Source organism: Triticum aestivum, chromosome 2D, assembly GCF_018294505.1.
Source record: "Triticum aestivum cultivar Chinese Spring chromosome 2D, IWGSC CS RefSeq v2.1, whole genome shotgun sequence".
In the NCBI taxonomy this organism is placed as follows: Eukaryota; Viridiplantae; Streptophyta; class Magnoliopsida; order Poales; family Poaceae; genus Triticum; species Triticum aestivum.
In genome coordinates, this window is record NC_057799.1 from 102799426 (window position 1) to 102822565 (window position 23140).

At 47.6% G+C, this 23140-nt stretch overlaps 2 protein-coding genes across 2 annotated transcripts; both read left to right on the forward strand.

Moving 5' to 3' along the window:
- Window positions 1-448: 448 nt before the first annotated feature.
- Window positions 449-2445, forward strand: LOC543123 (cytochrome P450 709B1). The gene is made up of 4 exons (XM_044474960.1): window positions 449-771; window positions 847-1070; window positions 1135-1379; window positions 1492-2445. The coding sequence occupies exons 1-4, from the start codon at window positions 498-500 to the stop codon at window positions 2291-2293; spliced, it is 1545 nt and encodes a 514-aa protein (XP_044330895.1). The 5' UTR covers window positions 449-497; the 3' UTR covers window positions 2294-2445.
- An 8931-nt stretch (window positions 2446-11376) lies between these two features.
- Window positions 11377-13189, forward strand: LOC123055695 (cytochrome P450 709B2-like). Its single transcript, XM_044479600.1, has 4 exons — window positions 11377-11662; window positions 11758-11978; window positions 12054-12307; window positions 12391-13189. Exons 1-4 carry the CDS (start codon window positions 11377-11379, stop codon window positions 13187-13189), a joined length of 1560 nt encoding a protein of 519 aa, XP_044335535.1.
- The last annotated feature ends 9951 nt before the right edge of the window (window positions 13190-23140 follow it).

A 23140-nucleotide genomic window follows, 5' to 3' on the forward strand; every position in this document is an offset into this window, starting at 1 on the left:
CGTCGTCCGTTTGGGTCGGCCCGTTGGAGTTGCTCTCAAAAGCACCGTTGATTGCTACGTATATATCAACCCACGTGTCGTTATCTAGAAGCCATCTTCTCAAAATGAAAGACGTTTTGTCTAGAAGCCAGCCCCGTGCGGATATGCCGTCGATGTCGACCAGTAGCTCCATGCCTGCGTACGACGGCTTCCCGGCAGACCACACGTTCCCACCAGCCCCCCGGGGTCCATCCAGCGTCCGGGGGCTCTACCTGCACGCATCACGGCTGATCTCACCCGCACCGCGACGAAACGCCTCACCTCTGCCTTCTCTACCCCGGTGGCGGTGGGTCACAGGCGCGTGGCCATCAACCCGTGCTCGGCGACCCGAGGCCATGGTCAAAGCGCAGCCGCGAACGGCATATAAATATCCACCTCCCCGACCCGAGTCTCACAACAGAAACACACACATCTCCCAGTCTCAACCAACTCAAACAGCAGTCGCTGATATCTTCTACATGGGTCTCCTCTGGATGGTGGCGGCGGCCGTGGCGGCGGTGCTGGCCTCGTGGGCGATCAACGCGCTGGTGTACCTCGTGTGGAGGCCGCGGGCCATCACCCGGCAGCTCCGCGCGCAGGGCGTCGGCGGTCCGGGCTACAGGTTCTTCGCCGGGAACCTCGCCGAGATCAAGCAGCTCCGCGCCGACAGCGCCGGCGCCGCGCTGGACATCGGCAACCACGACTTCGTCCCCAGGGTCCAGCCGCACTTCCGCAAATGGATCCCCATCCACGGTAGAAAGCCGAGCCTGTAGATTCCTCTCCTCTAGAAGATCTAGTTCGTGATCTCACGCCATTTCCTGCTTGCAGGGCGCACGTTCTTGTACTGGTTCGGAGCCAGGCCGAGCCTGTGCGTGGCCGACGTGAACGTGGTGAAGCAAGTGCTCTCCGACCGAAGCGGGCTGTACCCCAAGAGCATCGGGAACCCGCACATCGCTCGGCTGCTCGGCAAGGGGCTCGTGCTCACCGACGGCGACGACTGGAAGCGCCACCGCAAGGTCGTCCACCCCGCCTTCAACATGGACAAGCTCAAGGTGTGTGTCTTGTTTAAGCATGCACAATGCGTATGACTTGCGCTAACTGTTATTTGTGTGACAGATGATGACGGTGACCATGTCCGACTGTGCCGGGTCAATGATGTCCGAGTGGAAGGCAAAGATGGACAAGGGCGGCAGCGTGGAGATTGACCTGAGCCACCACTTTGAGGAGCTAACCGCGGATGTCATCTCCCACACGGCATTCGGTAGCAGCTACGAACAAGGGAAAAAGGTCTTCCTAGCGCAGAGGGAGCTCCAGTTTCTTGCCTTCTCCACCGTATTCAACGTGCAAATCCCAGCATTCAGGTAAATGCAAGTTCTTGTTCTTCTTCTTGTATCATTATTAGTCTGAATCAACTCACAACGTACATTTTCACCAAGCAGAAATTAATTTATGTGTGTTTGTGAAATTAATCAGGTACCTTCCAACTGAAAAGAACGTCAAGATATGGAAGCTTGACAAGGAGGTGAGGACCATGCTTATGAACATCATCAAAGGCCGCCTTGCCACCAAAGACATCATGGGCTACGGCAACGACCTCCTCGGGCTTATGTTGGAGGCGTGTGCGCCTGAGGACAGGCAAAATCCGCTTTTGAGTATGGATGAGATTATAGATGAGTGCAAGACCTTCTTCTTTGCCGGGCATGACACCAGCTCACACCTGCTCACATGGACCATGTTCTTGCTGAGCACGCACCCTAAGTGGCAGGAGAAGCTCAGGGAGGAGGTGCTAAGAGAGTGTGGCAACGGTGTTCCCACAGGTGACATGCTCAACAAACTACAGCTGGTCAACATGTTCCTCCTAGAAACTCTCAGGTTATACGCCCCTGTATCGGCCATTCAGAGGAAGGCGGGTTCGGATCTCGAGGTTGGTGGCATCAAAGTGCCTGAAGGCACGGTCTTGACGATCCCCATCGCGACGATACATCGTGACAAGGAGGTATGGGGAGAAGATGCCAACGAATTCAAGCCAATGAGGTTCGAGAATGGAGTGACGAGGGCCGGAAAGCACCCCAATGCCTTGTTGTCTTTCTCTAGTGGGCCGAGGTCATGCATAGGGCAGAATTTTGCAATGATCGAGGCCAAGGCCGTGATCGCCGTGATTCTTCAGAGGTTCTCGTTCTCCCTATCACCTAAGTATGTTCATGCCCCGATGGACGTGATCACGCTGCGGCCTAAGTTTGGGCTTCCTATGGTCCTCAAGAGCCTCGAGATGTAGAAAAATGTGTATGGTGTTAAGTATAGCACAGGGTTTTTGTATTACTTGACTGGAACTTAGCTTATGTTGCGCACTAGATAAGCTTGTAAAATCATCGATATATAATGTACCCTATTTGTAAATATAAATAATAAAGTGTTTTTATTAATAAATTATTGATTTTTCTTACCATCGGTCACCTTTATTTTCCCAAATAAAGACCATATCAAAGAACCTGAAAGAACATTCTTGAAGGTTCCCAAATCTGGTAAAAAAACCCGAAAGGGAACCTTCCTAAAACTGTTCTAGGCTCAAATAGCTGAATGGGGCCCTAGGCCCAAACCTAGTTAAAATTGAAATGGTATACCCTAAAATCACAAGGGCTTGCCCCTCCTCTTCCTATAATTTTGTGTGCATTGTCTTTCTTTCCTGTGTCCCTTTGGCGCCACCTCCCTTCAGGCATCTTGTATCACAACCCGCAAAAAAAAGGCACCTTGTATCACAAGTTACTAGGGACACACTATGATGCCGCCTCCCTCTAGATCAACATGAATGAGTTTTTTCCCCTGTTTAAGGATTACATAGCTTAGTTGGACGTACTACATTTCCAGCAGTATCACGGGCTAGCCCGTTAGAAAAGAATAACTTATGATAAAGGCACATATTATGGCTGCCAAATTAACCATGCCCCCAAAAAAATTGGCAAAAGCAAAGGCAAAACCACAACATTGTAGTTCTAAAAAAAAGGCAAAAACCAGGAAAGGAAACAACAATCGATGGTTAGACCAAATTTTTGTAAAACTGAAAAACTAATTAGCTCTTATGTACTACTCCCCCCATTCACAAATATAAGTTTTATGGATGTATAAAGACACATTTTTTGCGGGGTATATATCGACACATTTAATGTGTATGTTCACTTGTCAATGTGTAGTCCTTATTGAAATATACAAAACAAATTATATTTGTGAACGGAAGTACCTTTTATATGTAATAAGTAGTTTCTGTGCTTTTTGCTTGACAATTTTTTTTCCTCATGTTCATGGGACATGTAGCTTACTAGCTAGTGCTATGCATAAAAAAGAGGAAAATGGAAATTTTGCTCTCAATCGTTGCTAGAAACTTATAAATGGTTGCTCAACTCTGAAAAGTTCCTTGGACTATTTTGGGTGGTTTTGTTGATTATGTGACCTGATTTTCAGTTTTTATTATTATTTCTGGCTCTAAATCGTTGCTAGAAGTTTATAAATGGTTGTTCACCTCTAAAAAGTCCCTTGGACTGTTTTGAGTGGTTTTGTTGATGATGTAACCTTCACAACATTTACGGACGGAAGATGTACTTTTCACAAAAACAATATTGTATTATCCAATAAAGAAAGTCAAAACTAATGCACGAGCAATATAAAATCTTCAGGCATCTTCAATGGTGTATATTAAATCAGACACACTATCCATCCACGGACACGGGTACAAGAGCCGTCCATCCAATGCTATACTCAAATGTCCGCACCTACGACTTAAATAGCAATGGCCTTTTGACCTTCCGCCATATACTCCACCAAGTTGCCTTCCACCAAGCTATATTGCATTTGCTACAAGTTCACGGCTTGCTTCTTGCATGCCTAGGGCACATCTAGTTGTGTTATAGTTATTGCACATCTAAGTGTGACAATCAAATATAAAAACAAAAGGAAAAATGCCCACACGAATCTCGGCGTAAAACTAATAACATAGAATTTAGATGTGCAAATACTTAAGACACATTTAGGTGTGCTTTAGCAAAATCGATAAAAAAAGGCCGTTTGGTTTTCTATCATAGACAAAGCAACGTTCCGCAAAAAGCTTGTAAGAGCTCAACCCTTTCGCCAAATAGCGTTGCTATTTATCCGAATTCCACGCGTGGTGTTCCTTTGTTGTAGCCGAATAGCAACTCTAACAAGTCAGTCCCGATCTCTAGAACTTGTATTAACTCCTTCGACCCGGAAGGCAGCGCGGCGAGGCGTCAGCAGCATGCAGCAGATCACAGCTCCGGAAACCCTGCCGTTGATGCAATGCTAGCCGAAAAGATGCAAGCCATGTCAGGAGGCAGCAAGGGTGCAATGGAAGATCGCCATGCACATGCAGAGGCTCACGTGCATGTTCAGGTTGTTAGTAGTAATCTTGAGATGAAAGTTTGTTAGTTAGTTGAGATATGGCTGAGTGAATCGGTCATATTAGTTGGTACGCGCACGTAGCTGATGGAGGTTGCATGCAGCCTCCGTTAGTGAAGGAGTTGGCCACGTCCTGGATGTGGGCTTGGGCGTAGGAAGTGGATCAGGCTGGATGGCTTGGCCGTGCGTCGGGGTAAGCGCCCGCGTATAAAGACTCCAGCCCTGTGTATTGATCAGCGCCGTGTGGTATGTGCCACCAAGCCCCGGGATGTGCCGAACCCAGTGAATAAAGGTTGCCAAGATACCGGCCGGTTCGCCGGCTGCGGCGTTCGTCGCCATTGCTTCGAGGTCGTGCTCGAGTTGAGTTCATATAGTTTCCGGGTTTGCGCCAACATTTGGTATCATGAGCTTGGTTGTCTTGGGCGTGGTTCGCCGTGCCGGAGGCGTGCCGGCGATGGCGGTGTTCGCCGGCGGCTGCGCGATGCTCCGGGCCGTGTGTCGGTCTATGGAGGTGCGCGGCGCGGCGAGGAGGCCGCGGTGGCTGCGGCGGCACAGTGAGGAGGCCGCGAAGGACCTGCGTGGTGACGACTTCAACGACACATGGCGGCATGGAGGTGCTGCGCTGCGGTTGAGGCCGCAACGGTGCAGGGCAATAAGCAGTGGCGGCGAGCCGGGCGCGATCGGTGCGTGTTATGGGTGCGCACTGGACGCGTCGGGACCGCGGGCGTGCGTACGAGCGTGCGGTTGACGTTGGGAGGAGGCGTATATCGTCGTTGTGCTCGAGTCCGTGCTCGAGTTCGGCTACATCCTTCCGGCGTTTGTCGCTGGCGGCTGCCATGGCGGACGCGGAGGCCGCGCACGGTGAGCATCTGGTGTGGTCGGGCTCGTCAGGCGCGTTGGGTGCGCGCGGGACGTGCGGGACACACTGATGCGGTCGGGCTCGTCGGGCGCGTTGGGTGCGCGCGGGACGTGCAGGACACACTGGTGCGGTCGGACTAATCGGGCGCGTCGGGTGCGCGTGTGAGGTGTGGGGCGCCGAAGGCACGCCTCGCGTGTGTCGCCGGCGGAGAACGAGCTCGGCGTATGTCGCCGGAGACAAAGAAGCAGGCACGGTGGTGACCGGCGTCGGTGCGCCAGGTCGAGTCCATTGCGGTGGTGACCGGCGTCAGCGCGCCAGGTCGAGTCCACGGCCACGACGAAGACGACGACGGGAGCGACGACAACTCCGGTGATGGCAAGTCAAGATTAGAAGGGAAAATGTTAATAGTAATCTTGAGATAAAAGTTAGTTAGTTGAGATATGGCTGAGTGAATCGGTCATATTAGTTGGTACGCGCACGTAGCTGATGGAGGTTGCATGCAGCCTCCGTTGGTGAAGGAGTTGGCCACGTCCTGGATGTGGGCGTGGGCGTAGGAAGTGGATCAGGCTGGATGGCTTGCCCGTGCGTCAGGGTAAGCGCCCGCGTATAAAGACTCCAGCCCTGTGTATTGATCAGCGCCGTGTGGTATGTGCCACCAAGCGCCGGTATGTGCCAAACCCAGTGAATAAAGGTTGCCAAGATACAGGCCGGTTCGCCGGCTGCGGCGTTCGTCGCCATTGCTTCGAGTTCGTGCTCGAGTTGAGTTTCTTTGTGCATATGATTTCCGGGTTTGCGCCAACACAGGTACAGGAGCACACCTCCAAAGGCACACAACACTCGGACTACTCCCAGCCGAGGAGCTCGGATATGATCCTGGCGCTGCGTAATCTTTCTCAGGAAGTGAATATGGACGACGTAGACCTCTCTGATGGCGTCTCCGCTTTGGGCAAGCGTGCCGCTGCTAGTGATCAAGTCGCTGCTGCTGGCGGGGAGGAGGCTAGCAAGGCTTTGGTGGTTTATGCTAATACGTCCAGTACGGACGAGCTTCTGGTTTCAGGTACGCCAAAAAAGCGCAGGACACTGGAGTCTCTGGACGGGCAGCAGACTCCGCGTGGCGATGAGATGATGGAACAGGACATGGTGGACGGAATTAGTACCATGGAGGCAGTCAGCCCAGGGGCCGCCGACGAACTGACGGGGCCGGCGGAGCCCCGTCAGGAGCAATGAATATTCTAAGCTGGAACTGTCGAGGGGGTGGGAACTCTCGGACAGTTCTTGATCTTGTGAGTCTGGTGCAGGCTCAGTTCCCTAGTATTGTTTTTCTTTGTGAGACTAGGCAGTCTAAGAATAAAATGAAGAGGTACCGTGCTCGGTTAGGTTTAAGAGGTTTTGATGCTTTCGATTGTGTGGGTCGTAGTGGAGGTCTTGCTTTGTATTGGCATAAGTCAGTGAGTCCTGATGTAAAAGAAATAAATGAACGATATATTGACGCGTATGTAACTGGTGCGGAGGGTGAGCCACCCTGGCGGCTCACCTGCGTCTATGACGAGCCCCGAACGGAGGACCGTCATCGCATGTGGTCCCTCATCCGTAATCTCCACCAGCAGGCCAGCATGCCTTGGGTCGTGGTGGGTGATTTCAACGAGGCGATGTGGAGTTTTGAGCACTTCTCCGACACACCGCACTCGGCAGGTCAGATGCTTGATTTCCGTGATGTTCTTGAGGTTTGTGGTTTGAACGACCTTGGTTTTGCAGGTCTCCCATACACCTTTGATAACCGGCAAGGTGGACGGGCAAACGTCAAGGTTCGCCTTGACCGTGCTGTGGCTAACAATGCTTGGAGGGATATTTTCGCCCATGCAAGGGTGGAGCATTTGGTGGCGCCAAGCTCCGATCACTTGGCCATCCTCCTCAAGTGCGCGCTAGAGGAGCCGCGCCAACGGGAAGGCAGAAGGTGCAGACAGTACGAAGTTATGTGGGAACGAGACCCCTCCCTCCCTGAGGTAATTATGAACACTTGGACTGAGTTGGGCTCTATGTTAAATCTTGGTGATGTTGCTTCTGGACTAGGGAATATGATGAAAAAACTGCAAGAGTGGAGTCGAAAAATGTTTGGAAATGTCATTCGTGAAATTAACAAGTCCCGCTCTCGTCTCGAGGAGCTTATGTCTATGAATGTACATAGAAAGGACATACGGGAGGCGACTGACAGGATGAACGAGCTGCTCTATAGGGAGATGTTGTGGATGCAGAGATCCCGCATTGCATGGCTGCGGGAAGGGGACCGCAACACCCAGTTCTTTCATCGAAAAGCAGTTTGGCGCGCATGCAAAAACCGTATTAAAACTCTCAGTGATGATGATGGAGTCACACATCAGGACCATGCGTCTATGGCGGCCATGGCCACTTCTTATTTTGCCAAACTATTTGCTGCTGACCCCTCTCTTTGTGCGGATCCAGTAATTGATCTAATTAAACCCCGTGTGTCTGACCGCATGAATGATGGACTGTGTGCAGAGTTTTCAGATAAGGAAATTGACGATGCTCTGTTTCAGATTGGACCGCTAAAGGCGCCGGGTCCGGATGGCTTCCCCGCGCGCTTCTTCCAGCGTAATTGGGACGTGATGAGAGAACAAGTAATTGCAGGGGTCAAGGAATTCTTCCGGACAGGTATTATGCCTGAGGGGGTGAACAACACGTCCATTGTTCTCATCCCGAAGGTGGATAACCCAGAGAGGCTCACGGAGTTCCGCCCAATCAGCTTATGTAACGTCATCTACAAGGTGGTGGCAAAATGTCTGCTAAACCGGTTGAGGCCTATACTGGATGATATTATCTCCCCTGAGCAGAGCGCCTTTGTCCCTGGACGTATGATCACTGATAATGCTTTGATTGTGTTTGAGTGCTTTCATTTTATTCAGCAGGAGAAAGACCCAAATAAAAGTTTCTGCGCGTATAAACTGGACCTCTCCAAAGCATACGATAGAGTGGACTAGATCTTCTTGGAGCGAATGATGAAAAAGATGGGTTTCACTCGCCGGTGGGTGGACTGGATTATGGCTTTCGTCACCTCGGTGAGATATACAGTTAAATTCAATGGAACCCTTCTGGAATCGTTGCACCATCGCGTGGGCTACGGCAAGGTGGTCCTTTGTCCCCGTTTTTATTCCTGTTTGTGGCTGACGGTCTATCTGCTCTCTTGAAAAAAGGAGAAGAAAAATGCGACTTTACCCCGCTAAAAGTGTGCCGCAGAGCTCCAGGGGTGTCTCATCTTCTATTTGCAGATGATACATTACTGTTTTTTAAAGCAGACGAGGAAGAAGCCCAAAAGGTCTCGGAAGTGCTAAACACATATGCTAATGCCACCGGACAATTTATTAATCTGGCCAAATGTAGTGCTCTCTTTGGTTCAGCTTGTGCTATGGACAAACAGGAGGCGGTGAGAACTACATTAAACATAGGTACTGTCACTTTTGAGGAGAAATGTCTAGGGCTCCCAACGCCCGAAGGACGCATGTCACGAGGTAAATTTCAGAATCTGCAATCTCGGTTATTGAAGAGGATTATTGCTTGGGGTGACACCCTCTCTCTCGCCGGTAAGGAAACCATGACTAAGGCAGTTGCCCAAGCTATTCCCACTTATATTATGGGTATTTTTAAGCTTCCTATGTCAGTCTGTGATGACCTGAATAGAATGGTTCGCAACTTCTGGTGGGGCACCTCTGAGGGCAAGAGGAAGACGCACTGGCTTGCTTGGCCAAAGATCCAGGCGCAGAAAAGCAAGGGTGGTCTGGGGTTCAGAGATTTCCGCCTTTTTAACCAGACTCTCCTAGCGAGGCAGGCCTAGCGTTTGCTTACTAAACCCACCAGTTTGTGTGCGCAGGTGCTAAAGGCCCGATACTACCATGATGGACGCCTTGAGGACACGGTCTTCTCAGGGAACTCCTCCCCGACCTGGCAGGCTATCCAACATGGCCTCGAGCTCCTGAAAAATGGCATCATATGGCGTGTTGGGAACGGTCAGGACATTCGCATATGGCGGGACCGATGGTTGCCACGGGAGCCCTCTCGTCAGCCCATCACTCAGCAGGGCACTTGCCGCCTGCGGAGGGTGGCCGAGCTCCTCGACGGTGAGGGCTCTTGGCGCACCGGCCTACTACAGCGCTACTTCCTGCCGGCGGATGCCGCCGCCATCACTAGCATCCGGACCTCGCCACGCGTCACCAACGATATCATCGCCTGGGCGCCGGAGAAGAACGGTATCTTCACCGTCCGATCCGCGTACCGCTTGGCAATGGACGAGCGCGAACGTCCATTGGCCACCGCCATGAGCAGGGCACCGGATGGTCGTCGCGCCATCTGGAAGATCATACGGGGGTGCCCTGCTCCCCCTAAGGTACGCGTGTTTGCGTGGAGGGTTGTCACAAATTCACTTGCTACTTGGGCCAACAAGGCTTCACGGCACCTCGAGGATACTGACGTCTGCCCCCTATGTGGTGTTGAACACGAGGACGGATTCCACACGCTTTGCAGGTGCCCACTGGCAAGGGAGCTATGGAGACTCATGGCAATGGACTGGAACATACCCAAGGTGGAGACCATCCGGGACACGGGGCCAGAGTGGCTATTCGCCTTGTTGGAACCCCTGGATGAGACGGCGAGGCTGGTGGTCCTCATGATCATGTGGAGAGTATGGCATGTTCGCAATGAGATTACCCATGACAAACCGCCACCTCCTGCTGAGGCCTCTCGTCGATTCTTACATGGCTATATTACTTCACTATTATGCATCCAGCAACATCCGCAGGCCAATATGGAGAAGGGGGAGATGGTGGTTTGTGATGGCCCGCCGCGCGTGCAGCCCTGCAGGATAGCGACGGCGGCCGAGTTGGGCCCCCCCTAGTGCGGGCTGGGCCAAACTTAACACAGCCGGCAGCTTTGTTGCAGCCACAGGAGCAGCGGGAGGAGGCATGATCCTTCGAGATGATGGAGGGGATATCATCTATAGCGCGTGCAGAGAAATTCGCACGTGTGAGAGTGCGCTGGAGGCGAAGCTCTCGGCGTGTAGAGAAGGCCTAGACCTTGCCTTACACAGGACAACAACGCCTATCATTGTTGAGATGGATAGTGCGGAGGCTGTGGCGATGCTCAAAGCACCCACAACAGATAGATCGCAACACCGGTCTCTCGTTGAAGAGATTAGCAGTCTAGCAGCCCTTGAGGCTAGAGAGGTTGTATTTGCACAGTGTAGCCGTTGGCAGAACAACGCTAGTCATGTGTTGGCTGCGTATGGGCGTAGTACCCCCGCACGACAGTCTGGTTCGCAGGAGGGCTGGACTTTCTTGTAAACTTGGTTAAGGCTGAGAGACCTCCTTGAGTAAAAAAAACTCCTTCGACCAAATAGCAGCGGCCTTCTACCCTGTTGCGTGGATGGAGAGGAGAGAGGGGGTGTAGCGTGGGGCACGTGACGACTTTTGATAGACCAGACGGAACATCTGAACGCCGGCAATGCTCCTATAGGTTTGCGAAAATTCGGTCGTGTGGAGGCATCCATAGACCAATGCGGTACATAGTCCGGACACCTCGGTCCGAACATCTATCTGTGGATGTTTGCCCTTAGACCAAGGTGAAAACTATGTGTGAGACCGAGTGCGTGTTGAACCTGGCTAGTACGTACATCTTTTTCGCCCAAGACATGAGAAGACTCCTAGTAGTTCTCACAAGAGAAGCACCGTCAGGTCCGGAGGAATTTCTCCCTACACACTAGCCGCAACTCATTTGTCTTGTTGGTCTTGTTGGAACTCTGCGGTCGAGTGTGCCCCATCGTCTATCACTCTGTCACCAGGAAATCCGAGAACCGTAATCTAATCAATCGTGGGATCGCATTACGTCTACATTTACGAAAACGCGCAGAGGACAAGCAAGCAACCAAGGAAGGATACCACCGTCCAGTAAGTGTCCAACTTGTTACCGGAATTCTCTATGCGCCTATCCATCGGAATTTCACCACAATTGCACGTACTTAACCTCCAACGCGTACGCACTCGGCAGCCAAGCATGCAGCTAGCTGCGCCCAGCTTATTGACGTGATGACCATGGGCATGCACGCCACCGCTTGGACGGTCACGGTGGCGCTCGCCGCGGCCGTGCTGGCCTCGTGCCTGTTCAACGCGCTGGTGCGCCTGGTGTGGAGGCCGCGCGCCATCGCCAGGAGGCTGGCGCGGCAGGGCGTGCGCGGGCCGTGTTACAGGTTTTTCGTCGGCAACCTCGGCGACATCCGGCGGCTCCGCGCGGCCGGCGCCGGCCTCGTGCTCGACGTCTCCTCCCACGACTTCATCCCCATCTCCCAGCCCCAGTTCCGCCAATGGATCCCCCTCTACGGTAACATACATACTTGGCATCCGAAGTAGTAGCTAGTCTGCAGTGTCGTGGTGTTCCCTTTTGAGAATGGCCTGTTCGTGCGTGCGTGCGTGCAGGCCGCGTGTTCCTGTACTGGTTCGGGTCGACGCCCAACATCTGCGTGGCCGACCTGGGCGTGGCGAAGCAGCTGCTGTCGGACCGCACGGGGCTGTTCCCCAAGAACCGGATGAACCCCATCGTCCGGCTGGTGGGCAAGGGCCTCGTCATGACCGACGGCGACGTCTGGCACCGCCACAAGAAGGTCCTGCACCCGGCCTTCAACGTGGACAAGCTCAAGGTATGTCCATCATAGCAGTGTGCTTGCATGGTGGTGTGCTGGCTTCGCGAACATGTTGCTACCTTTGATATGTAGGTGATGACGTCGACAATGGTGGACTGCGTGCTGTCGATGGCGTCCCGGTGGGAGGCGCAGCTGGCTACTCAGGGCAAGAACGATTGCCAGGAGATCGAGCTGACTAGCCAGTTCGAGGAACTGACTGCGGATGTGATCTCGCGCACCGCGTTCGGGAGCAGCTACAGAGAGGGCAGGAAGATCTTCCTGGCGCTGAACGAGATCCAGTTCATCGCCTTCTCGACCCTCTGGACCGACTACATTCCAGGATTCAGGTGCACCACCGATCAAGCACAGTGCTGCACGCTCCAGATGTGGTCGATTGAACTCTGGAGTCTCACGTTGATTCGTTCCGTAGGTTCGTGCCAACAAAGAAGAACATGAGGCTGTGGAAGCTGAACAAGACGATGAGAAGCACGCTGGTGCAGATCATCGAGAACAGGCTCGCCGCCAAGGACACGGACGGCTACGGGAGCGACCTGCTGGGGCTGATGCTGGAGGCGTGCGCGCCGGAGCACGGGCAGGCGCCGGTGCTGAGCATGGACGAGATGATCGACGAGTGCAAGACCTTCTTCTTCGCCGGGCAGGAGACGAGCCTGCACATGCTCAACTGGACCATGTTCCTGCTGGGCACGCACCCGGAGTGGCAGCAGAGGCTCAGGGAGGAGGTGCTGCGGGAGTGCGGCGGGGTCCCCACCTACGACACGCTCAGCAGGCTGAGGCTGGTGAACCTGTTCCTGCTGGAGACGCTGCGGCTGTACAGCCCGGTCCCGCTCATCCGGAGGAGGACGAGGTCGGAGGTGGAGCTCGGCGGCGTCACGGTGCCGAGGGACGCGCTCCTGACCATCCCCATCGCGACGATGCACCGGGACAGGGAGGTGTGGGGCGAGGACGCCGACGAGTTCAACCCGATGAGGTTCGACGGCGGCGCCGCCCGGGCCGCGAGGCACGCCAACGCGCTCTTGTCCTTCTCCATGGGTCCGAGGACGTGCATCGGGCAGAACTTCGCCATGGTCCAGGCCAAGGCCGAGGTCGCCGTCATCCTCCGTAGGTTCGCGCTGTCGCTCTCCCCGAGCTACGTGCACGCGCCCACCGACGTGATCACGCTGCGGCCAAAGTACGGGCTACCGATGATCATCACAAGACTCGACGCCTGACGCCAATCCTTGGACAGAGTTTGTATAGAATAGTGAGCACGTTGTCACGGGCAAAAAGATTCACGCGTCTGGCTGAGTTCGTCATGAATAAATCTGTTCCGTTTAACTTTCATCTGAGTGTGCGACTTTGAGTGTATGTTCAGATTAGCCGTGAAAGGAAATGAAAGGGTCTGATGAGGGGAAGGGTTTTTGTATATCTGATCTATGTTCAGGCACTCAATAGGACTTTTACCATGCCGATATTGATCTTATTAGTATGCTTGCAAAATCAATGGCGTACTACCCGTGTCATTGAAATACTTTTTTTCTTCAAAACAGAGGCAAAACATTTGCTTCATCACTTAATTAAGAAGAGAATTGCCCAGTTAGTTAACAAAAAACCGGGCCAAAACCGAGTGTCATCGAAATATGTTTAAAAGCTCAAAAGGAATGTATCGAAATATGTTTAAAAGCTCAAAAGGAATGTCTTAATTTTCCGATAGGTGTCCCAGATGGCTTCTCAAAATTTTTAGGACTGTCTATTTAACATCTGACTGAAATCTAATTGGCTTTCAGTCAAATTTTACATCCAATAGAATTGTGACACCTATATGTCTCTTTGTTCTCTTGTATGTATGTACGTTTCAACGAGGCCGTGCTTAAAACTGCCCCGTCAGAAAAAGCTTATTGGGTTGGACTGGACCCCGCTTGGAGTCATGACAAGTGCATAGCATTCATGACAAGCACATAGCATTCATGGTGATGGAGCAAATTACAAGGGCTGAAAACTCAGTGAAACATAGTAAAATAGACAGTAATCCATGTACAACACGTGAAATTCGACCAAAAAAATAAATACTTTGACACTGTAATTCATGTATTTCAACACTGTAAAAAAAGTATAGTGCAGTTAAAACAACATGCATTACCGATGCTACAAAAACAAGATCATGAACTGACTGAAAAGTTCAGCCATAGCAAATTATATGATCTGAAAACTGAAACATAGGAACAGTTGCACAACAAATCTAAACCAGTAGGTCGCATAAGATTCACATGGCAGACTCACCAAAGCTTGGACCCAAGAGCAGTAAACTGAACTTAAAATTATATAGTAAACTATATAGTAATTCATGCACAATCAAGCTGTAAAAGCAATTCTACAAGACTGTAAGCACACGTACAAGATTGTTTACCACAGTTGATTGCACACTGTAATTCATGCATTTTGATACTGTAAATAAGAGTTGACAACCAAGTAAAAGCCATATATCATCCATGACCGAAAAGTTCAGACTGGAAATGAAACTGACAATATATTAACTGAAACTTGAACCAAAAAGCACTAACTAAAGCTTCAACCCCAAAAGTCACAAAGTAAACCATATAGGAAAAGAGATGGCCAAAAGCCAAGAGGGACAAAAAGAAGAAATCAAAGATGATAGCAAGGCCAGAGGATTTGAAAAGGAGTGGTGCATAATGAAGAAACAAGAATAGAAACAACAGAGAAGCAAAAACAAGGCCAAGCAAGATTCACGCAAGAGAAAGACAATATAATCATGAAGCCACAATTACTAGCTCAAATAGTTATCTGTGGCATTCAGACAACTCGGTAATTTTAAATACTAGAAGCAAATAGTTCAAAATTTATTGGTCTATCTTGCAACTCATCTTTTTAAACATGCAGAATGAGCTGCAGAATTTGAAAATGCTAACTGGGCTAAAGTTACAGTAAGCCTAAACAAGAATTACAAAATGAAAAAACAGTAAAGTACATTATGAAGATTAGTAAATTGAGGCCAAAGGTTGAATGAAGACCGAGCAAGATAATCGAGCACATTGAAAACGAGCGTCTCTGACCACTCTTCAGAAATCTTGGGTTATCCGAGTTAGATGAGTGAAGAATTTCAGCAAGATCCAGCACAACCTGAAAGGCAGAACAAGGACAGAAGAAAAATCTACACTGTCATCAGAAGAAATATCATCGGGTTCCTGCCCACAAGCCTTCCGCAATCTGCACATCTGTATCACTAACCATAGTTAAAAAATTGATTATTATGAAGCAAGGATCGAAGCTGAATGAACACCATAAAAGACTAAAAATGAGAAGACCAACGAAAGAATTATGGTGGTAAACTAAAAGACAACATATCTCACACAATCCTTCATCAATCTACTCATCTGTTTCCAAATGATTTACATCACTCACAACAAACCAACACTGCAACTAACCATGGTCAAAATTATTTATAGCACTCCGATTACAGAATTAATCCACTAAAATTACACAAGGATTTACAGTGTAAGTACACTGACAATCCAGTGTAAATACATAGTAAAAAATACACATATAAAATAATAAACACTATAATTACAAATGTAATTCACTGTAATTACAAAGGGATATATAGTGTAAGTGCACTAACATTGTAGTGTAATTACATATAATATATTCCAAATGAAAATTGGACTGTAAATTACAGGGATATACAGTGCAATTATCAGTGTAAAAGAGCAGTGTAATTACACTGTAATGTTAGTGCACTGACACTGGAAGTCACTGTGACATTATAGTATGAATTATAGTGACATATAGTGTAATTAAGTAGAATAAAATCCAAATGAATTACAGTGTAATTACACTGCAATTTAGACTGGAACTTTTAGTACATAGAATAGTAAGTTACAGAGTTAAAGTACATTAACTTAGACTGTTAGTACAAAGATATTCAGTTTAATATAGACTGTAAGTTACAAAAAATAAAAGAAAACACTAAAATTTACAGTGTAATATAGACTATAGACTGTACCTATTGTTGGCATGCCCGTTGTCTCAGTTAAAATAGGAGATCATTGTTATCATGGTTTATATGACATAGGTGCTAGCGTGAGTGCTATTCCTTACACCTTATATCAAGAAATTATGAATGACATAGCACCCGCTGAAGTAGAAGAAATATATGCCACTATTAAACTTGCTAATAGAGACACCATCACACCACTTGAGATTGTTAGAGATGTTGAAGTCTTGCGTGGGAAAATAAAATACCCTACTAATTTTCTTGTTCTTAGTTCCCCACAAGATGACTTTTGTCCCATTATCTTTGGTCGTTAATGCTAGAATAGATTGTGAGAAACAAACTGTCGGTGTTAGTTTTGCTGATGAGTCTCATGAGTTTAATTTTTCCAAGTTTAGTAGAAAGCTTCATGAAAAAGAATTGCCTAGTAAGGATGAATAATTGGTGTTGCTTCTATTGTTGTGCCTCCTACTGATCCACTATAACAATATTTGCTAGACCATGAAAATGATTTACATATGTATGAAAGAAATGAAATAGATAAGATTTTCTTCGAACAACGTCCTTTGCGTGAACACAATTTGCTTATTGAAACTCTAGAAGGTCCTCCTCCACCTAAAGGTGATCCCGTGTTTGAATTAAAACAATTGCCAGACACTTTGAAATATGCTTATCTTGATGAAAAGAAGATATATCCTGTTATTATTAGTGCTAACCTTTCAGAACATGAAGAAGAAAGATTATTGAAAGTTCTAAGGAAGCACCAAGCTGCTATTGGATATATAGTCTTGATGATTTAAAGGGCATTAGTCCCACTCTATGTCAGCATAAGATTAATATGGAACCTGATGCTAAACCCGTTGTTGATCACCAACGTCGGTTAAATCCAAAAATGAAGGAAGTGGTAAGAACGGAAATATTAAAACTTCTGGAAGTAGGTATAATCTATCCTATAGCTGATAGTAGATGGGTAAGTCCTATTCATTGTGTCCCTAAGAAATGAACTATTACTGTTGTTCCTAATGATAAGAATGAACTTATTCCACAAAGAATTGTTACAGGCAATTGATTTTAGAAAATTAAACAAAGCAACTAGAAAAGATCATTACCCTCTGCCTTTTATCGATCAAATGTTAGAAAGATTATCTAAGCACACACATTTTTGCTTCCTTGATGGATATTCTGGTTTTTCACAAATACCTGTTTCTCAACCTGATCAAGAAAAGACCACTTTCACTTGTCCCTTAGGAACTTATGCTTATAGACGCATGCCTTTCGGTTTATGCAATGCACCTGCAACCTTTCAATGATGTATGACTGCTATATTCTTTGACTTTTGTGAAAAGATTGTAGAGGTTTTCATGGATGACTTCTCTGTTTATGGGAAGTCTTTTGATGATTGTTTAAGCAATCATGATCGAGTTTTGCAGAGATGCGAGCAAACAAATCTTGTCTTGAAATGGGAGAAGTGCCACTTTATGGTTAATGAAGGTATTGTTTTAGGCCATAAAATTTCTGAAAGAGGTATTGAAGTGGACAAAGCTAAGGTTGATGCAATTGTGAAAATGACATGTCCTAAAGATATCAAAGGTATTCGTAGTTTCCTAGGTCAAGTTGGTTTCTATAGGAGATTTATCAAAGAGTTTTCTAAAATTTCTAGGCCTCTTACAAATCTTTTTCAAAAGGATATTCCTTTTGTTTTTGATGATGATTGTTTAGAGACTTCAAAACACTCAAGAAAGTCTTAATTTCTGCACCTATTGTTCAACCACCTGATTGGAACTTGCCTTTTGAAATTATGTGTGATGCTAGTGATTATGCTGTTGGTGCTGTTGTAGGACAAAGAGTTGATAAGAAACTGAATGTTATTCATTAAGCTAGTAAAACTCTAGATAGTGCTCAACGAAATTATGCAACTACTGAAAACGAATTTCTAGCAGTGGTGTTTGCTTGTGATAAATTTAGATCTTACATTGTTGATTCAAAAGTAATTGTTCACACCGACCATGCTGCTATTAAATATCTTATGGAAAATAAAGATGCTAAACCTAGACTTATTCTTTGGGTTCTCTTGCTACAAGAATTTGATTTACTTATCATAGATAGAAAAGGAGCAGAGAATCATGTAGCTGATAACTTATCTAGGCTTGAAAATGTGCTTGATGACCCACTACCTATTGATGACAGTTTTCCTGATGAGCAGTTAGCTGCAATAAATGTCTCTCATAACACTCCTTGGTATGCTGACTATGCTAATTACATTGTTGCTAAATATTTACCACCTAGCTTTCCATATCAACAAAAGAAAAAAAATTCTTCTATGATTTAAGACATTACTTTTGGGATGACCCAAGGTAATGTCTGCAAGTGCTGAAATTATAAGAGCAGAGTAGTTTGATAGCAAGGTAATTTGTAACGAGCAAGTAACGATAGTAGTATCAAAGGTGCAGCAAGGTAGCCCAATCCTTTTATGGCAAAGGACAGGACAAAACGGTCTCTTATGATAAGCAAACCGTTCTTGAGGGTACACGGGATTTTCATCTAGTCACTTTCACCATGTTGGTTTGATTCGTGTTCGGTACTTTGATAATTTGATATGTGGGTGGACCGGTGCTTAGGTGCTGTTCTTACTTGAACAAACCTCCTAATTATGATTAACCCTCTCGCAAGCATCCGCAACTACGAGAAAAGTATTAAGAATAAATTCTAACCATAGCATTAAACTTTTGGATCCTATCGGTCCCTTACGGAATAGTGCATAAACTGGGGTTTAAGCTTCTGTCAGTCTCGCAACCCATCACCTAATTGCTACTCCACAATGCATTCCCTTAGGCCCAAATATGGTGAAGTGTCATGTAGTCGACGTTCGCATGACACCACTAAGGGAACCACAACATACATACTATCAAAATATCGAACACATATCAAGTTCACATGATTACTTGCAACATGATTTCTCCCGTGACCTCAAGAACAAAAGTAACTACTCGCAAATGATAATCATGCTTAAGATCATAGGGTTATTAAATATCATATTGGATCTGAACATATAATCTTTCACCAAATAAACCATATAGTAATCAACTACAAGATGTAATCAACACTAGTAGTCACCCACATGCACCAATCTATAGTTTCGGTAACAAGATTGAACACAAGAGATGAACTAGGGTTTGAGATGAGATGGCGCTGTTGAAGATGTTGATGAAGATTGCCCTCCCCAAGATGGGAGAGTTGTTGGTGATGATGATGACGATGATTTCCCCCTCTGGGAGGGAAGTTCCCCCCGGCAGAATCGCTCCGCCGGAGGGCAAAAGTGCTCCTGCCCACCCGAAAGTCCTCTCCTTATTTTTTCTAGGTAAAAACGACCTATATACCAGAAGATGGGCACCGGAGGTGGGCCTGGGTGAGCACAACCCACCAGGGCGTGCCTGGGCTCCCTGGCGCGCCCAAGTGGGTTGTGCCCACCTAGTGGGCCCCCTCTGGAAATTATTTGCTCCAATATTCCTCAAATATTTAATAAAAAGTCTTCATGAAGTTTCAGCTTGTTTGGAGTTGTACAGAATAGGTGGCATGATATAGCTTTTCCAGGTGCAGATTTCCAGCTGCCGGAATTCTCCCTCTTTGTATATACCTTGCATACTATGAGAGAAAAGGCATTAGAATTACTCCAAAAAGCATTATTATTGATAAAAACATCATAAATAACAGTAAGAAAACATGATGCAAAATGGACGTATTAGTGAGTTCAAGGTTGGAGAATATGTTATTTTGTACAACTCTCGTTTTAGATTCTTTGCAGGAAAACTCCTCTCCAAATGGGAAGGACCCTATGTTATCGAGGAGGTTTATCAATCTGGAGCTATCAAAATAAATAATGCCGAAGGTACTAACCCGAAGTTTGTTAATGGGCAACGAATAAAACATTATATCTCAGCTACGCCCATTAATGTTGAAACTAATATTATCCAAACTTTGACACCATAAGAACATATAAAAGAGTCATTCCGGAACACTCCAGAATCCTGAAAAAAGGAGGTACGTGATACGGTAAGTAAATGGACTCCGAAAAATCCGCAAAATGTTTTTTTGTTAGTTTTGGAATATAACAAAAATTAGGAAAATAAGAAACAACCAAGAAGGTCACCCTGGTGGGCACAAGACACCAGGGCGCGCCTGGCTTGCTAGGCGCGCCCATGTGGGTTGTGCCCACCTCGGGTATCTTTCGGACTCCGTTTTTCTACCGTTTGCTTGTTTCCCAAGATAAAAAATCTTTATATACCCCCCGAACCTGTTGACCATCGTATCGCGGAGAAATCTTCTGTTTTCTTTTCCTTGCTGTTTTCTGTCAGATCACATCTACCATGACCGCTTCAAGCTCCTCCAAGGACAAGTTCTTCAAGAACGTCATCAACCCATATTTGCGGGAGGTGGTGCAGCACCCTCAGGTCATCCGGATGCATGAGGGGGTGCTGCACATCCGTGATGTGCAAGGTCCCAAGGGGATGGGAACCATGGAGGCCAGGCTTGAAGCTATGGAGCGGGGGGTCTTCCGGTGCAAAGGGATGGTGGAGCGTTGAATCAATGCCAATCACGTCATGATCACAGACTTAACCCGTGATCTCAAGGTGGATGGCAAGTCCATGAAGGACATCGTCTTCATCCTCAACGAGCAAATCAACTTCCTCCAAAGCCAGATCTACGATCTCCAAAACCAAGTCTTTGAATATGAGGCGAGGTTTGAAGGTATGAGTTTGGCTGCCGGTTGCAGGACCCTGTGAGACTCACTCCTCTTATGATGGTAGACCTGTGCCATGGAAATCCGAGGACAATATCTCTACTTCATCACCACCACCTTCTTCATCAGCAAAAGAAAATTGAGTATCGGGTATGGGCACTCCCCTTGGCTTCTGCCAAGCTTGGGGGAGGTGCCCCTGAAGGAAATATGCCCTAGAGGCAATAATAAAGTTGTTATTTATATTTCCTTATATCATGATAAATATTTATTATTCATGCTATAATTGTATTAACTGGAAACTTAGTACATGTGTGAATACATAGACAAAACTGAGTGTCCCTAGCTAGTATGCCTCTACTTGACTAGCTTGTTAATCAAAGATGGTTAAGTTTTCTGACCATAGACATGTGTTGTCATTTGATGAACGGGATCACATCATTAGATAATAATGTGATGGACAAGACCCATCTGTTAGCTTAGCATAATGATCGTTTAGTTTTATTGCTATTGCTTTCTTCATAACTTATACATGTTCCTCTGACTATGAGATATGCAACTCCCGAATACCGGAGGGGCACCTTGTGTGCTGTCAAACATCAGAATGTAACTGGGTGATTATAAAGATGCTCTACAGGTGTCTCCGAAGGTGTTTGTTGGGTTGGCATAGATCGAGATTAAGATTTGTCACTTCGTGTATAGGAGAGGTATCTCTGGGCCCTCTCGGTAATGCACATCACTATAAGCCTTGCAAGCAATGTGACTAATGAGTTAGTTGCAAGATGATGCATTACGGAATGAGTAAAGAGACTTGCCGGTAACGAGATTGAACTAGGTATGATGATACCGACGATCGAATCTCGGGCAAGTAACATACTGATGACAAAGGGAATGACGTATGTTGTTATGCGGTTTGACCGATAAAGATCTTCATAGAATATGTAGGAGCCAATATGAGCATCCAGGTTCCGCTATTGGTTATTGATCGGAGATGTGTCTCAGTCATGTCTACATAGTTCTCGAACCCGTAGGGTCCGCACGCTTAACGTTCGATGATGATTTGTATTATGAGTTATGTGTTTTGGTGACCGAAGTTTGTTCAGAGTCCCAGATGAAATCACGAACATGACGAGGAGTCTCGAAATGGTCGAGAGGTAAATATTCATATATTGGAAGGTTATTTACGGACACCGGAATGGTTCCGAAGAAGATCGGAGATTTTTGAGAGTACCGGCAGGTTATCGAAACCCTCCGGGAAAGTTAATGGGCCTATTGTGCCATAGTGGAGAGAGGGAGGCTGCCACAAGAGGTGGCCGGAAGTCCCCCAAGCCCAAACCGAATTGGACAAGGGGTTGGGGGGGGGGGGGGCGGCCCCCCCTTTCCTTCTCCCTCTCCCTCCTATCCCCTTTCCCCTCTCCGTTAGATGGAAGGAGGGGGGCCGAATCCTACTAGGAACGGAGTCCTAGTAGGACTCCCCCCTCTTAGCGCGCCCCCCTTGGGCCGGCCTCCGCCTCCCCCTCCTTTATATATGTGGGCAGGGGGCACCCCAAAGCAAAACAGTTGTTTCTTAGCCGTGTGCGGTGCCCCCCTCCCTAGTTTACCACCTCGGTCATATTGTCGTAGTGCTTAGGCGAAGCCCTGCGCGGATCATATCACCAACACCATCGCCATGCTGTCATGCTGACGGAACTCTCCCTTGATCCTCTACTGGATCAAGAGCTCGAGGGACGTCATTGTGCTGAACGTGTGCTGAACACGGAGGTGCCGTACGTTCGGTACTTGGATCAGTTGGATCGTGAAGACGTTCGACTACATCAACCGTGTTACTAAACGCTTCCGCTTTCGGTCTACGAGGGTACGTGGACACACTGTCCCCTCTCGTTGCTATGCATCTCCTAGATAGATGTTGCGTGATCGTAGGAATTTTTTTGAATTACTACCTTCCCCAACAGTGGCATCCGAGCCAGGTCTATGCGTAGATGATATGCACGAGTAGAACACAAAGATTTGTGGGCGATAATAGTCATACTACTTACCACCAATGTCTTACTTTGATTCGGGGGTATTGTTGGATGAAGTGGCCCGGACCGACATTACATGATCGCGTTCATGAGACTAGTTCTACCGACGTGCTTTGCACACAGGTGGCTGGCGGGTGTCTGTTTGTCCAACTTTAGTTGAATCGAGTTTGACTACGGCCGGTCCTTGTTGAAGGTTAAAACAGCACACTTGACGAAAAATCGTTGTGGTTTTGATGCGTAGGTTAGAACGGTTCTTGCTAGAAGCCCGTAGCAGCCATGTAAAACTTGCAACAACAAAGTAGAGGACGTCTAACTTGTTTTTGCAGGGCATGTTGTGATGTGATATGGTCAAGACGTGATGAGATATAAATTGTTGTATGAGATGATCATGTTTTGTATAAGTTATCGGCAACTGGCA

Coding starts and splice junctions, on each gene's coding strand:
- LOC543123 (XM_044474960.1), top strand. CDS start 498: ATGGGTCTCCTCTGGATGGTGGCGGCGGCCGTGGCGGCGGTGCTGGCC. Junction 772..846: donor CAAATGGATCCCCATCCACG/GTAGAAAGCCGA, acceptor TCCTGCTTGCAG/GGCGCACGTTCTTGTACTGG. Junction 1,071..1,134: donor TCAACATGGACAAGCTCAAG/GTGTGTGTCTTG, acceptor TTTGTGTGACAG/ATGATGACGGTGACCATGTC.
- LOC123055695 (XM_044479600.1), top strand. CDS start 11,377: ATGGGCATGCACGCCACCGCTTGGACGGTCACGGTGGCGCTCGCCGCG. Junction 11,663..11,757: donor CCAATGGATCCCCCTCTACG/GTAACATACATA, acceptor GCGTGCGTGCAG/GCCGCGTGTTCCTGTACTGG. Junction 12,308..12,390: donor GACTACATTCCAGGATTCAG/GTGCACCACCGA, acceptor TTCGTTCCGTAG/GTTCGTGCCAACAAAGAAGA.